Source organism: Giraffa tippelskirchi, chromosome 5 (assembly GCF_054371585.1).
Source record: "Giraffa tippelskirchi isolate mGirTip1 chromosome 5, T2T-mGirTip1v1.2.pri, whole genome shotgun sequence".
Taxonomy (NCBI): domain Eukaryota; kingdom Metazoa; phylum Chordata; class Mammalia; order Artiodactyla; family Giraffidae; genus Giraffa; species Giraffa tippelskirchi.
The window spans coordinates 91101629-91118672 of NC_137279.1; the positions used below are offsets into that span (position 1 = coordinate 91101629).

General features: G+C 43.5%; 2 protein-coding genes across 9 annotated transcripts in view; one reads left to right on the top strand and one right to left on the bottom strand.

The window, feature by feature from the left end:
* The window catches only part of CD1D (CD1d molecule), a 111983-nt gene extending 96895 nt beyond the window's left edge, over window positions 1-15088 (bottom strand). For 4 of the 8 annotated variants that reach the window (XR_014055245.1, XR_014055243.1, XR_014055246.1 and 1 more), the window contains exon 1: window positions 13347-13721. The gene's annotated coding sequence lies outside the window, so the exon portion shown is untranslated. Of the gene's footprint in view, window positions 1-11994; window positions 12413-13346 lie in introns of all 8 variants that reach the window. The other 4 variants (XR_014055242.1, XM_081495422.1, XM_081495423.1 and 1 more) reach the window with 4 other exon arrangements.
* On the top strand, window positions 11686-12667 carry SMIM42 (small integral membrane protein 42). Its single transcript, XM_081495426.1, is given in 3 exon segments — window positions 11686-12061; window positions 12064-12205; window positions 12420-12667. Coding segments are annotated over 2 exon segments (273 nt in total). The 5' UTR covers window positions 11686-11856; the 3' UTR covers window positions 12132-12205; window positions 12420-12667.
* Window positions 15089-17044: the final 1956 nt, after the last annotated feature.

The following is a 17044-nucleotide window of genomic DNA, read 5'->3' on the forward strand; positions in this document are numbered from 1 at the left end:
TATTTCAGAGACTAAGTATAGAGGAGAAGCAAGCTTGAAAGGAAAGATATTTAAAATGAATTTGGATATGAGGGTTTAAGATGTTTGTGTTACCGTTGAACAGTCAACTAAGCAAGACAATGAGCAGTTACATTTAGGAGTGTGGAGTAAGGAATGAGATCTGGGTAAAGACACAAACTGGAGAACCACTAGCACACAGGTTGTTATTGAAACTATGAGAATAGATGAGATCACTCAAAGAGGATTTCAGAAGATAAGAAAACTGAGGGTGGACCCTGAGGAAATACCAAACATACACGAAGGTAATTGGATGCTAAGAGACTAAGAAGGAGCCAAGGTAGGAGGAAGATTGTGCAGGCATCTACCAAAACTGGGGCTTCCATGGTGGCTCAGATGGTAATGAATTTGCCTCCAATGTGGGAGACTGGTTCAATCCCTGGGTCAGGAAGATCCCCTGGAGAAGAGAATGGCCACCCACCCCAGTCTTCTTGCCTGGAGAATTCCACGGACAGAGGAGCCTGACAGGCTACAGTTGATGGGATCACAAGGAGTCAGACACAACTGAGCGACTAACACTGCCAAAACTAAGGGAGTTGGACTTCCCTGGTGGTCCAGTAGTTCAGAATCCACCTGCCAATGGAGGGGACATGGAATTGAACCCTGGTCTGTGGTTTGGAAATCAGAAAAGTGAAAGGCAAAGAAGAAAAGAAATGAAAGGCAAAGAAGAAAACTCTGCATCTGAATGCAGAGTTCCAAAGAATAGCAAGGAGACATAAGAAAGTCTTCCTAAATGATCAATGCAAAGAAATAGAGGAAAGCAATACAATGGCAAAGACTAGAAATCTCTTCAAGAAACTTAGAGATACCAAGGGAACATTTCATACAAAGATGGGCACAATAAAGAACAGAAATGGTATCGATCTAACAGAAGCAGAAGGTATTAAGAAAAGGTGGCAAGAATACATAGAAGAACTATACAAAAAAGATCTTCATGACCAACATAACCACGATGGTGTGATCATTCACCTAGAGCCAGACATCCTGGAGTGTGAAGTCAAGTGGGCTTTAGGAACCGTCATTATGAACAAAGCTAGTGAAGGTGATGGAATTCCAGTTGAGCTATTTCAAATGCTAAAAGATGATGCTATGAGAGTGCTGCACGCAATATGCCAGCAAAGTTGGAAAACTCAGCAGTGGCCACAGAACTGGAAAAGGTCAGTTTTCATTCCAATCCAAAAGAAGGACAATGCCAAAGAATATTCAAACTACTGCACAATTGCACTCATTTCACATGCTAGTAAGGTGGTTCTCAAAATTATCCGAGCTGGGGTTCAACAGTACATGAACTGAGAGCTTCCAGATGTACAAGCTGGATTTAGAAAAGGCAGAGGAATGAGAGATCAAATTGGCAACATCCGTTGGATCATACAAAAAGCTAGAGAATTCCACAAAAACATCTACTTCTGCTTCACTGACTACACTAAAGCCTTTGACTGTGTGCATCACAACAAACTGTGGAAAATTCTTACTTAAAGAGATGGGAATACCAGACTACCTTACCTGCCTCCTGAGAAACCTGTATGCAAGTCAAGAAGCAACAGTTAGAACCAGACATGGAACAATGGACTGGAGAATGTCAAGGCTGTATATTGTCACCCTGATTATTTAACTTCTATGAAGAATACATCATGCAAAATGCCAGGCTGGGTGAAGCACAACCTGGAATCAAGATTGCCAGGAGAAATATCAATAACCACAAATATGTAAATGACACCACCTTTATGAAGAAAGTGAAGAGGAATTAAAGAGCCTCTTGATGAAGGTGAAAGAGAAGAATGAAAAAGCTGGCTTAAAACTCAACATTCAAAAAACTAAGATCATGGCATACGGTCCCATCACTTCATGGCAGGTAGATGGGGAAACAATGGAAACAGTGACAGACTTTATTTTCTTAAACTCCAAAATCACTGCAGATGATGACTGCAGCCATGAAATTAAAAGATGCTTGCTCCTGCAAGTCAGGAAGCAACACAACTGGACATGGAACAACAGACTGGTTCCAAATAGGAAAAGGAGTACATCAAGGCTGTATATTGTCACCCTGCTTATTTAACTTATATGCAGAGTACATCATGAGAAATGCTGGGCTGGAGGAAGCACAAGCTGGAATCAAGATTGCCAGGAGAAATATCAATAACCTCAGATATGCAGATGACTCCACCCTTATGGCAGAAAGTGAAGAAGAACTAAAGAGCCTCTTGATGAAAGTGAAAGAGGAGAGTGAAAAAGTTGGCTTAAAGTTCAACATTCAGAAAACTAAGATCACGGCATCTGGTCCCATCACTTCATGGCAAACAGATGGGGAAAGAGTGGAAACAGTGTCAGACTTTATTTTTCTGGGCTCCAAAATCAGTGCAGATGGTGACTGCAGCCATGAAATTAAAAGACGCGTACTCCTTAGAAGGAAAGTTATGACCAATCTAGACAGCATATTAAAAAGCATAGACATTACTTTGCCAACAAAGGTCTGTCTAGTCAAGGCTATGGTTTTTCTAGTGGTCATGTATGGATGTGAAAGTTGGACTATAAAGAAAGCTGAGTGCCGAAGAATTGATGCTTTTGAACTGTGGTGTTGGAGAAGACTCTTGAGAGTTCCTTGGACTGCAAAGACATCCAACCAGTGCATCCTAAAGGAGACCAGTCCTGGGTGTTCATTGGAAGGACTGATGTTGAAGCTGAAACTCCAATACTTTGGCCACCTGATGCGAAGATCTGACTCATTGGAAAAGACCTTGATGCTGGGAAAGATTGAGGGCAGGAGGAGAATGGGATGACAGAGGATGAGATGGCTGGATGGCATCACCGACTCGATGGACATGGGTTTGGGTGGACTCCGGGAGTTGGTGATGGACAGGGAGGCCTGGCATGCTGCGGTTCATGGGGTCACAAAGAGTTGGACACGACTGAGTGACTGAACTGAACTGCTCCTTGGAAGAAAAGCTATGACAAATCTAGACAGCATATTAAAAAGCAGAGACATCACTTTGCCTACAAAGGTCCGCAGAGTCAAGGTTATAGTTTTTCCAGCAGTCATGTACAGATGTTAGAACTGGACAATAATATAGGCTGAGCGCTGAAGAAATGATGCCTTTAAACTGTGGTGTTGGAGAAGACTCTTGAGAGTCCTTTGGACTGCAAGGAGATCAAACCAGTTATAATCCTAAAGGAGATCAATCCTGAATATTCATTGGAAGGACTGATGCTGAAGCAGAAGTTCCAATACTTTGGCCACCTGATGTGAAGAGCTAACTCACTGGAAAAGACCCTGATGCTGGGAAAGATTGAAGGCAGGAGGAGAAGGGGATGGCAGAGGATGAGATGGTTGGATGGCATCACTGACTCAATGAACTTGAGTTTGAGCAAGCTTCAGGAGATGGTGAAGGACAGGGAAGCCTAGCATGCTACAGTCCATGGGGTCACAGAGAGTCGGACACTACTGAGCAACTGAACAACAACAGCAACTGTGTTTGATTGCACATGCTGCAGAGCAACTAAGCCCATGAACCACAACTACTGAAGCCCAGCACCCTAAAGCCCATGCTCTGCAACAAAAGAAGCCACCACAGTGAGAAGTCCAAGTGCCACAACTAGAGAGTAGTCCCCTTGCACTGCAACTAGAGAAAGCTCTCTTGCAGCAAGAAAGACCCAGTACAGACAAAAATCAGTATTTTTTTTAATTAAAAAAAGAAAAAGCTAGGTGGAGCAAAGTGTTTCATGAAATAATAATTGGTCAATTCTGAAACATCAGGATAGAATTTCAAAAGTGCTTATGTATTTGGAAGGAAGAGGTTGTTATTGACTCTGGGGGAAAAATGACTCAGTAGTAGAGATGGATACCAGATCAAAGTGGGGTTAGAAGCAAGTGTGGGAGAAAGGAGGTGGAGATTAGCACTTTTAAAGAAACTGATGCAAAGGAGAGAGAACATAACATTGCGGAATGGGTTTTTCCTTCCTTTCTTTCTTTTAAAGATAAGAGAGACTTCGTTTGGTATATTAGTTTCCTATTGCTGCTGTAACAAATTACTACAAACCTCATGCCTTAAAAGTACACAAATGGCAGAGTGCAGTGAGGCAGGGTGTGGCGGGGGAGTACCCAAATTTAGTGTCTTAACTTCTGGAGATCAGCAGTCTTAAAATGTTTGGCAAGACTGTGTTACTTTTGAAGGTTCTAGGAAAGAATCTATTCCTTTGCCTTTTCTAACTTCTAGAGGCTGCCTATATTCTTTGGTTTGTGACCCCTTCTTCCATATTCAAAGCCAGCAAAGTAGCATTTTCCAATCTCTGGCTCTGTCTCTTTCTCTGTCTCTTCATCCCCACTGGCCTCTGCTTCTCTCTCTGCTTCTCTTGTCACATTGCCTTTCTGTCTGACTCCTAAAAGGATACTGGTGACTACATCTGGCCTGCTCAGATAATTCAGGATAATTTCTCCATTTCAAAATCTTTAACTTAATCATATCTTCAGAAAGTCCCTTTTACCATGTACGAGAACATATCCACATGTTCCTGAGGATTAGGATGGAACATCTTTGAAGAGACATTTCACAGCTCATCACTTTTGGCACATAGCAGTTGCTCAAAATATTATTACTGATAATAATATTTAAATGTATACGCTGAAGAGATAGAGCCATCAGAAAGACATTACAAGCATAGGAGAGAGAGAGAGACTCTGAGAGAGAGACAGAGAAAGCAAGAACCCCTAGTCTTAAAGGGTTGTATCCAGAACACAGATGGAGGAAGGAATGTTGTGGGTCATGGACATTAAGTGAGATAATGACAAAAAATTTTAATATATTGTTCAATTCATATTTGTTCTTCTCCTTTATTCCTTTAAATGTGCCTGCACCAGTGAAGGACCATTGTTTTGTCACTGTTTCAGCCTGACAAGCCCCCCCACACGCAGTCATGTAAGCTCCTCCTAATTTCACTTCTGACTGATCATTGTTTCACCCAGAGCTTCTGGCTTAGCCTCTTTTGCAAAACAGATGCTCACTAAATATTTGGGAATGAGCAAATAAATGAACCGATGAAAAAAGAAATTAACAAACTTAAAGGACTGGGAGAATATTGATTTAGGATGATCAAGATGGTTGGTAGGGCTTCACAACTCCCAACAATGAAGACTTCTGCACAAAGGCCTGAAAGGAGTGAGCTTAAAGAACAGAAGGGATCCCACACGCCACAACTAAGACCCAGGACAGCCAAATAAATCAAAATAAATATTAAAAACAAACAAACAAACAAACAAAAGAACAGAATAGGAAGTGTTACAGGTGGAAAGGATTCTTCAGAGGTAGAAAAGAATATGGGAGTGCAAGGTGGCATGTTGGGATCAAGTTTCCCTCCTTAAACGCTGGCTGAGCTGATTGAGCAGGTAATCAGTAGAGGATATTATAAGCCCCAAGAATGAGTTAGCACCGATACAAGATAAACTAAGAATTGCCCTAGGATTCTGAAAGATGTAATAACAGCACTACAATAGAAAGAGACTTGGAATTTAAAAAAAAAAAAAAAACAACGCTATTTTTGTTTTTAATTTAAATGCCTGGTTCTAGAATTAATTTCTGCATGACCTTGAGCAAATTACACAATCTCTTTGCGCTTCAGTTGCCTGAGAGGATGAAGCCAGCTGATACAGGTAAAGTACTTAGCCCAGAAGCTACGTAAAGAAATAATAATACAATAAATTATTGCTATTACTGTCTCCCAGAGTTATTGTTTTAAATAAAATAACATGCCAAAGCACCGAGGATAGTGTCTTAACGGAGGCTCACTGAACTTTAATTTCCTCTCTTTCATATTAGAAATTTAAACTAAATGCTCTCTGTAAACAGGGCATGAGAGGCTCTGGAAGCTGGGACGCTCTTGAGATTCTGTTGCCGTCATCTAGGTGAGAAAATTCATATAGTAGTCAGGGGTGTCCAGAGAAACAGAACCAACAGGAGTGTGTGTGTCTGTGTGTGTCTTTGTGTGTGTGTGAGTGTATGTGCTATAGGAATTGGTTCACTGGATGACAGAAGCCAAGAAGTCTGATGATCTGCCATCTGCAAGCTGGATGGGTTTAATCTAGGGAAACTGGCAGTTTAATCCAGCCCAAGTCCAAAGATCTGAGAACTAGAAGCACTGATGTCCACAGACAGGTGAAAATTGATGCCCCAACTTAAACTGAGTGAATGCTCTCTTCCTTCACCTTTTTGCTCTTTCCAGACCTTCAGTGGATTGGATGAGTCCACCTGCATTGGTGAAGGCAATCTTCTTTATTTAGTCTACCCATTCAGATGCAATCTTTTCTGGAAACACCCTCACAGACTTCCTCAGAAACAGTTTACTTTTATCTAGGTATCCTAAGAGGCTTCCCTGATAGCTCAGTTGGTAAAGAATCTGCCTGCAATGCAGGAGACCCCAGTTAGATTCCTGGGTCAGGAAGGTTCCCTGGAGAAGGGATAGGCTACCCACTCCAGTATCCATAGGCTTCCATGGTGGCTCAGCTGGTAAAAAATCCACCCACAGTGTGGGAGACCTGAGTTTGATCCCTGAGTTGGGAAGATCCCCTAGAGAAGAGAAAGGCTACCTACTCCAGTATTCTGACCTGGAAAATTCCAGTCCATGGGGTAGCAACTTTCACTTTCAGGCATCCCAAAGAATCCTCCTGCCAACTGCAAGAGCCACAGGGGACACGGTTTGATCCCTGGGTCAGGAAGATCCCTTGGAATAGAAAATGGCGACTCGTTCCAGTATTCTTGTCTGAAAAATTCCATGCACAGAAGCCTGGTGGGCTACAGTCCATGGGGTCACCAAGAATTAAACATGACTGAGCCACTGAGCATGCACACATACACATACAGGCATCCCTTAGCCTAGTCAATTTGACACATAAAATTCACCATCACAACTCAGGACCTCCAGAATTCATGGAAGACACATATGTTAGGATCTAAGTGGTCAGTCGGAGAAGGCAATGGCATCCCACTCCAGTACTCTTGCCTGGAAAATCCCATGGACGGAGGAGCCTGGTAGGCTACAGTCCATGGGGTCGCTAAGAGTCGGACACGACAGAGCGACTTCACTTTCACTTTTCCCTTTCATGCACTGGAGAAGGAAATGGCAACCCACTCCAGTATTCTTGCCTGGAGAATCCCAGGGACGGTGGAGCCTGGTGGGCTGCCGTCTATGGGGTCGCACAGAGTCGGACACGACTGAAGCGACTTAGCAGCAGCAGCAGCAAGTGGTCAATGCATAACACCCCCCTTTTCCCCACCTGTGTACATAACAGGTCTCTCTTCTCCACCCAAGTTCTGAACCAGTGGAGACAGAAAAATGAGGCAGATGGCAATGCTCACCTTTAAAACTGATAAAGACCATACTGGAAGATATGGCTTAGGTGTGCAGCCACCATGGGCTTCCTAACATGAAGTTGGGGTTTTTTTTGCTTGTGCCGTGTGGCTTTTTGGATCTCAGTTCCCTGACGGGAGATTGAACCTGGGCAATAGCATTGAAAACACAGAATTCTAGCCATCAGGCCTCCAGGAAACTCCATTTATCAAAAAAGTTTTTTCCTAACAGGAAGTTCAGAATTAGATGACTCACCACCCCATCATAATTATCCATGGAAAACTATAGATTTCTGACTTGTGGGGGTGTACCTCTCTGAAACGTATGGAAAGGAGCAGATTCAGGTGGCTGCTCCCTGCACCTGGGAGAAAGGGAGTGAAAGCTGAGTGGAGAGATGCCAGGAGTGTTAGTAAAAGGCTTCTGTCCTAGGAAAGAAAACATCAGGAATGTCTAGAAAGTGTTCCCGCAATACCACACTGTTTCTTTTTTCGCCTTAGGCTTCCAGACATCACCATTTGGGTCTCATCAGATGGTGGCCCGGCCAGTCTTCCTCAACACTGTGGTGGGTGACACAGTGGAATTTCCCTTGGAGGTCCTGGAAGGACCTCAAACTCTCTGGCCTTTGTGACTCATTTCTGGGCCCTACCTCTCCAGAAATACATGAAGGACAATTCAACCTGCTTATCTTTGGCTGTTGGTTCAGAGAATGATGAATTGATCACTCATTTCCTACAAGTCAGCAACATAACCGGGGAACATAAAAGAAACTGCCAGGTCCAGAGCTTCGCCAAAGACTCCTCAGCACCTCATTTAAAGTGAGTTAGTGTCAGCAATCAAACCACAATCCCAATAAAGCATCAGCCTAGAGAAGGAGAAAAGAGCATAAAAGATAAAAGATGGAGAAATCTAGTCTGATAGGGGAGATAAGACCAATATACCTGAATCAAGGAAGGATAACAGACATGGGCAAGAACGCTAATGGATACAGAATTTCTTTTGGGAGGGATGAAAATATTCTCAAATTAGATTGTGATGATGTTTGAACAATCCCATGAATCTACCAAAAAAAAAAGTGAACTCTATGTTTATTTTTTTTGGCTGTGCCACATGACTTGTGGGATCTCAGTTCGCCAACCAGGGATTGAACCCGGGCCACAGCAGTGAAATCCCAGAATCCTAACCACTAGGTCACCAGGGAACACCCCTGAACTATATACTTTAAATGGGTAAATGTTATAGTATGTGAATTATATGTCAATAAAGATGATTAATTTCTTTTAAAAAAGACACAGACCACTAGCCACAGTGGACTAGGAGAAGAGAGACCAGAATTCCAGTCCTTTCCTTACTGTGCCAATAACTGTGTGACCTTGTTTATAGTTGCTCAGTCGCTCAGTCGCTCAATCCTGTTCAACTCTTTGCAGCCCCATGGTCTATTTCCCCTGGAGTTACTGAAAGGAGCTCAAACTGTCTGGCCTCCAGGCTCGTCTGCCTATGGAACTTTCCAGGCAAGAATACTGGAATGGGGTGTTATTTTCTACTCCAGGAGATCTTCCCGACCCAGGGATTCAACCCTCTGTCATGCATCTCCCACAGTCGCAGGTGGATTCTGTGTGACTTTGTTCACTTTCCTTTCTCATGCCTCATTTTCCTCACCTGTTAGATGAAGGCATTGGAGTAGATGACCTGTAAGGTTCCTGTCTTAGTTTCCTGGAGTTGTTGTAACAAATTACCACAAACTTAAAACAACAGAAATTTATTTTCTCACAGTTCTGGAGGCTATAAGGATGAAATCAAGGTATTGTCAATACCATCCTCCCTCCAGAGGCCCTAGGTGAGAACGCATTTCATGTCTTTTCTGGGTTTGTTCCTAGGCTTGTGTCTGCATCTTTCTCTGCTCTATCTTTCCACTTGGATAATCCAGTATAAACTCCTCCTCTCAATATCCTTAATTACATCACATCTTTTGCCGTATATGGTAGCATTCACGTGTTCCAAGTAATTGACATAGATATCTTGGGGGAAGGGGGGTAATTCATATATAGATCTTTGCAAGTTTATAGGAGAGTTGAGAGAACAAACTTGAGAAAATTTTAACTGCCTTACATTCTCTAAACACCCCCTTCCTCACTTCCCTTCCTTCCTAGTTCATATTTAAAATAACTTCCATCTGTGTGGAATTTTATGGTTTGAAAAGTTATTATGCATTTGTCAGCTCATTGCAATCCCATAAAAACCTATAAATTTGTTATTATCACTATAATTTCATTTTCAATGAGAAAATGGAGGGTGAGAAAGATTAAGTGACCTAACCAAGGTCACCCACGCTGGAAGGTGTCAGGGCTGGACTCCGGCCTTTGTCTTTGCCCTCCACATCCTTTGGTACCCATTCTACCATCACCTGCCTGAATCTTGGTATAGCATCAAGAGGTTCTAGACCAGGATAGGGTAGATGCACTTGGAGTAAATTCAGTTCTCCCTATTCTTCCTGCTAAGCACAGCTGGAAATCCTGGACACTTTATAGAAAGCCAACATATGAAAATCTAAAAGGTGGGAAGAAGAAGGCAGTCTGGCTAGGGCTCTTGGAACCCAAAGATTGACATAACAAGAGTTCTTGGGTTTTCTTGCCTCATATATATCCTGGGCTGGATGCTGGAAAACAATCTGGAAATGTCAACAGGCACAGACAAAATGAAGTCCCAAGAAAAGCCTGCTTGCCAAAGGACAAGGAAAAAGGCAATTCGGCAAGACAAAAAACCTTTGGACAATCACTGCCTTATTCCAGCCAAACACCATGAAAAAAATCATGGTCCCACCTCCAACCCTATAGGAAGGTGGAGACCCTAGGCTCCGGCCATAATGAGGTACCCTTCCCCACACCCTATCCCTCATCAGAGCAGTATCAGAGAAGAGAGAGTGGGGAGCCTGGGCTTTCATTCCTGCCCAGATGTAATGAGCTCCCCATCCAGAGGTAATAAGACACCTCTCCCCTTCTCTGCCAGAGTGTCAGAGGAGGCCGCCTGGCAAATTTGAAATCCCACCTCCACCCTGCAATAAGGAGTTACCTCTCCCTTCTCCCCTGGGTGAACAAGTGGGCCTGAGTGGAGGATGTGGACATTCATTCCTGCCAAGTGTTTGTGAGGTGATGCCCCTTAGCCACAACTAGCATGATGTCAGAGGAACCCTGCTAAAACAGAAGATTTAAATATGATCCGGAGTCTCATTACACCGAAAATGTCCAGCAGGCAATCAAGATCATAAATCACACCAAGAACCAAGAAAATCTCATCTTAAATTTTAAAAGACAATTGGCAGAGGCCCAAACCAAGATGATGCAGATATTGAAATAATCTGACAAGGATTTTGAAGAATCACAAAAATGTCTCAACAAACAACTTTAAAATAGAAAATCTCAGTGAAATAACTGAAGATATAAAGAAGAACCAAATGGAGATTTTAGAACTTGAAAATATAATACCAAAATTAAAAACTCAATGGATAAGCTCAACAGCAGAATGGAAGGGAAGGAGGAAAAGAAACAATGAACAATGAACTTGAAGATCGAACAATATAAACGAACCAAGTTGAGTTAATTATCCAAAAAGAGTAATTTGAGTAAAAATAATAGACTTTCCTTCTCCTCTTGTGTTTTCTAAATTATATTTGAAAATTAAAGCAAAAATTATAACACTGCGTAAATGTTAATTTCAAAGAATGTAGAAGAAATATTTAATAAAATTATATATGGAGGTGGTAAAGGGGCTTAAAAGGAGGTGAGTTTTCTACACTTATCTCCAACTGACTATGTAAACACCAATGGCTCTCCATGGTAATGGAATCATTCTGTATCTTGATTTCAGGGTTGAATCTACTTGCATGATAAAATGCCTATACATATACGATATGCACACATATACTATATGCACACATTTGTTTCTAAGTCCATTTACTGGTTTTGATTTTGTACTATAGTTATACAAGATTAGCCACTGGAGGACCCTGGAGAACACTGGGTAAAGGATACATGGAACCTCTCTGTATTATCTTTGTAAATCCCTATATATCTAAAATAATTTCAAAATGAAAAAATTTTAATTAAAAGAGGATTGAAGGGGCAACTTCACAGGCACTTAGAAGTTCCCATTTCACTCTGGAGGCCAGACATGAAGGGAGGTGGTGCCCAGAGGACGGAGCGTTCTGGACAGGAACCTTCAGTCAGACCCTCGCCTCATCCTCAAGTGACATCACAAAGCCTCAGAAACCCCACCTACCCCTCAGAAGTCTTGCCAGTTGAACTACATGTCAGGACTGTGTTTGCTTTGGAAGCAGTTGTTCAACCTTGCTGAGCAAACTGATCTGCCTGTTCAGTCACATCGGAAGGAAAATGGCCCCATGTGAGCAACCAGTTCAATCGTTTGACACTCGTTCCTAAGCCATAACAAAGGGCAAGACCAATTCTCCTCATGTTTTCTTGGTCGTGTGGGCAGTCTGCTTCTACCACATATCTCAGCTGCTTTGAGAAACCTGTGTCTTCCCCACAGCTTCCAGTCTTCTTATGGGACAAGCATACACTCGCCACTACCATATCTGATCCTGCTTACCTAGTCAAAGTCCTCTTCTTCTTTGCACTCCTGATGACTCTGGTCACTCTACTTATCCTAGTCTGGAAGTAACCAAAGACAAAGGCAACAAGAACAGAGAACCCGACCAAAGAAAGGAGGCAACACTGCAGGCATGAAGACCTATGGTTCTTGGTGGAGACTCCATTGAGGTGAAGGCCTGGAGGCGGACCACTTAGGAGCTGTCTTAAAGGTAGAGAGCGGGAAAAAGAGCTGCTTTGGGCACTCCATCCCCCCATGCCAGATGCTCTCCTTGGCCTCATTTCCCTCCTCTATGACCACTTCTGCTATAATTCACATTCATTCTTCTGATCTTTGTCTTCTCCAACTCCTGAATTTAAATGTCTTCTCTCCATGGATCTTTCCAGACTGAAATTATAAATGGCTTTTCATTTTTGCACTAACAGATGAAAGGATAAAACACACGGAGGATTAAAAATCACTTACAAAGCCCAAATTTTTAAAATTGGATATGTCTTGACTCTGGGATATTGAAATTATTGGAAACTCATGGCATCTCAAACTCTACAATGAAACCATAGTGGAAGCTCAGTTTCAGAAGATCCTTGAAAGGCTCACCTACCCTGAATTCTAGGTAAAATCTTCCCTCCTCCTTACCTAATTCTGGGAATAAAGAGTATTTCCTCTCAAAAAACAATTTGAAGCACCAAGTACTTTTTCTCTTTTCTTCCCCATCCTCCAACTTTGTGGGTTGGCAAACTTTTAAAATATCATATTCTAAAACCATAACTTTGTTCAATTTTTTAGAATCTTTCCTGAATTTGGAACACATTAACTTCCTTTTCAAATGAAATCTAAATTAAAGCCACAATGGTTTGAAAATCCATACCCTCAGAAAACTAGACTTGAGTACACACCCCCGCCTTCTGGGTTGTGTACTCTGGATCTCAACCCATGGGTCATTCATTCCCTTTCACTTGAACCCATAGAAATGAAGGAGCTTGCTCACTTGTTGCTGAGGAGAGGTTACTATGCTACCAGACCCAAGGGGAGCCCACATGCCCCTCCCTCATATCTGCTTCCTCCAGTGCCTGGAAGTGGTGGTGTGTGTGTTGGGGGTTGATTACAGGTGGCCCGCAAGAGGACCCAAGGCCAAGGAAGCCGTATCCTTCTCCCCTGTGGTAGAGCGGACCCTATATAGAGCAGGCTAGCCTTCCCTTCAAGATGACTGTCACACTTTTTCTCGGTCCACCTTGCCTGCTTGGGAAGTAGGTGGGGGTGAGGTAGGATGGAGTGGAGTGGGAAATGAGATGCGTGGGGTTCTTACGCATCTCTTTTTGGGGAAGTGACGGTCCACGAAAGGTCAGTCATACCTCAGAGTTGGCAGAAAGATCCTCACCACTCCTCACTCGCTCCAGATCTTTCTCTCTCATCCCGCGATGCCTTTCTTCATCCAGCAGAGGGTTACTGAGCTCTTGCTGTGTATCAGGCTCCGACCTGGGAGCTCGGGATAGGAGAGCCTACACAGCAGTGCCAGATGGATGTTAACCAACTACTCATGGATGAAAGCTTCATTATCAGCTGAGAACAGTGCTCTGAAGAGAATGTGGCTTTGTGACAGAGTGTATCAAAGGAAACTGACGTGGACTGGGGAAGGTTTACCTGAGGAAGTCACTCACAGCTGAGCTAAGAACTGAGGAGCGAGCGGAAGTTAGACACTGACGGGTGTGGGCGGAGGGGCACGGCCTTCTAGACAGAGGTCAGCGTGTGCAAAGACCTGTAACAGCAGGCCTGTTGTAATAATGGGCCAGAAAGACGGTGATTCTGGAGCACGAGAACGGAACCATACGGAGCTGGAGAAGTTTGTGGGACTGGATCTCACCACACAGTGAGCAATACTAGTCAGGATGATCGTGAGCGGGATGGGTCAGTCCTCCAAAGATCCTTGAATTAATAGCGCTGTGCCTGATTACGAGACTCCTGGGCCAGGTCACTCCATGCTCCCCGGGGACTCGAAGTCACCCTCCTCCCATCTTCTTCTGCCCTCCAGGATCTCCTCCTTCCCCAAACATCTCACGCACCCAAATCTTTTCCGTTTTATCCGAATTTGGATACGTGCAGACAAATCAAGCGGACTGCATTGTGAGCTTATGGCCACCTGATGGCAGCAAAGGGTCAGCAAACCTGGCCCCTGCGGCAACCCCTAGGCTGGGCGAGCCTCTCTCCCTCACCCTATGACAGTAGGAAAGTTAGTCCCCAAGAGAAGATAATCGGGTTATTTATGATAATGGGAATCTCTTATCTAGATCTCCTGGGCTAGAAATTTCATAATTTTTTGGTATCAATTATGTGCTGGCTCTTAGCAGTATCTCTCTTCTGTTTAACTACTCTATGTAAAGGACGTTATGCCCACAGGTGGGAAGTTGAGTAAGGCTCAGAGACTCCTAAACAGAGAGGCTGATTCTCTATCCAGTGTCTCACAGCAGGGCCAGATTATCTTTCCTCTCCCTGCTGCCTCCTCCATTCATTGAGGAATAAGACATCTCCTGCTCAGAGGCATCTCTTCTTTCCCTATCAGAAGTCTCTTTGCCCCAAATTGCCGCTAGCATGAGTTGATATTGTGCCCTGCATCTTCCTCTGTTGTCACTTCCTCTGGCTTCTCTCCAGCACCTTCAGAGAGGTCTGTCTGCAGCTCCAGGTCCTGTACTTGAAGGGATGAAGTCAACAAATACCAACCACCATAGTGCATCCTGTAGGGGGTGGTGATGTTGTTCTGTCGCTCAGTCATGTCCAACTCTTGGCGACCTCATAGACTGCAGCACTCCAGGTTTCCCTGTCATTCACTATCTCCCAGAATTTGCTCAAACTCATGTCTATTGTTGATGATGCCATCCAACCATCTCATTCTCTGTCACCCCCTTCTCCTCCTGCCCTCAATCTTTTCTTGTGGGTAATCGGAACCAGAGGGAAAAGGTAGTGGGAAAAGATAAGACATTGCTCCCTTTTGCAGGGAGTTTCTGAGCCAGTTGTGACTGAGGGCTTCCTCAATCACAGTGCAAGGAATTTTCTGAGAAAGGCCAGGGATGGGGTACTAATGGAATGCTTTAAGCATTCTGAAGCCTGGGGAACCCCTGTGGGCTAAATCAATCAGGGGTGAGGGGCTTCCTGAAGCAGGGGAATTGTTAGGAAAACATATGGCTTGGATTTAGGAGTGGGAAGGAGCATGTGATAGTCATAAGGGACAGTGAGTCAACCAAACAATGCATGAAGGGAAACAATGGGAAATCAGATCTAGAATAGAGTACCAGTCAATGGGAAAGGGCCTTGAATGCCAGATGAGAGTGCTGTATTTCAACTAAGGGGGACCCAGTGAAGGTTTTTGACAAGGGGAGTGACAAGTGAAATAAACATTAAACAAGATTACTCTGACATAGTCAATGAGTCAGGCAAATGGGAGGAGAGAGAGACTGAGTAAGAAGACCAGTTAAAGTGCCAGTTGAGTAACAAAACTTTATGAAATTTCTGGTGCTTTCCTGTTTCTATGACTTTGCTCATTCTATTCCTTCCACTTTAAATGTCCTTTTGTAAACCTTTCTCTGCTCAACAGTTTTTAAGGGAGAGTGGAATCCAGAGAGGTACATCCTAGGACTTGGTCTAAAAGCAGGCCATAGAGATGAGTACCTCTGACTTTTCCCATTCTCCTGGCCCTGAGAGTTGAGTGACTGTGTCAGGGGCTGAAACAGGTGATGCTACAAGCTGGGGGTGGGGTGAGACATCTATTTCCTTGAAAAGCTTAAACTCTCAGAGCTACCTTTTCAAGAGGATGTGAGGATGAGAGTAGGCCCCCTCACCCCCCCACCCCCGCCACTGCTCTTTCCCCAGTCCGTTAGATGCTCTAACTGTTCCAGCCAACTGAAGCTCAAACACTATGGATTTCCTAAACCAGCTGCAGCCTGGGAATCAGAGCTGCCACCGTCTGGACTGAGCCATGAAGTGTCAGTATCAGAAGGGCCTTAGGCCATCCAGAACCCCACTCTCATTTTACAGAAGAGCCCCCTGATGCCCAGAGGGGAAGTGAAGGAAACAGTGAGTGTGGAAGAGAGGCCAGAGCAGATAAGATCAGACAAGCATAGGGTGAAATCTTAGCTCCACCACTTCACACTAGCTATGCATCCACAGGCAAATTATTTAAGCCAGTGGCTCTCAAAGTATGATCCCGGGATCCCTGGGGCTCCCCCAAGACCCTTTGAGAAAATTGAAAGATTGAAACTATTTTCATAGCAACAGTCAATTCTTATTTTCCTTTTTCATTCTCACTCCTTCATGAGTTTTTGAGAGGGTACATGACATGTCTTCTAGTAAGTCAAGATTTAAAGAGATTCACAAAACTGTGAAACAGTACTATTCTTCCTCCTTTCTAAAATTTATCTATGTTAACACATAAGTTTGTTGTTGTGATTTTATATAAATCAATAAGTTCTAGTTAAAGTTCAGTGTTAATTTCTAATATTGTAAACATGGATAAATATAACCTACATAAAGAAAAGTTCCTTAGGGTTCTCCATACTTCTTAAAAGTGCAAGAGGATAACGAAACTAAAAAGTTTGAGAAGTAGGAATTTAAACTCTCTAGGTCTTCATTTCCTTATATACAAAATGGGCATATTATCTCACAGGATAGTTTGAGACTTAAAAAAAGGTACTCCAGATAAAATGCAAAATGTCTGCCCAAGGTCTCCTGGTATTGTGTTTCTTGAACAATAGCCTCTCCAACCTCACCTCAGATCTGTTCTTAACTTTCTCTGGGAAGGTAAAGAATCTGCCTGCAATGTGGGAGACCCACATTCGATCCCTGGGTCAGGAAGATCCCCTGGAGAAGGAAATGGCTACCCACTCCAGTATTCTTGCCAGGAGAATTCCATGGACAGTGAAGCCTGGTGGGCTACAGTCCAAGGGGTCGCAAAGAGTCAGACGTGACTAACACTTCCACACTTTCACTTCAGAGACCCTAGAGTCAGGGGGATGAAGCATGGTGGGGTATGAAGATGGTATGCTACTGGAAGCCAATGTCT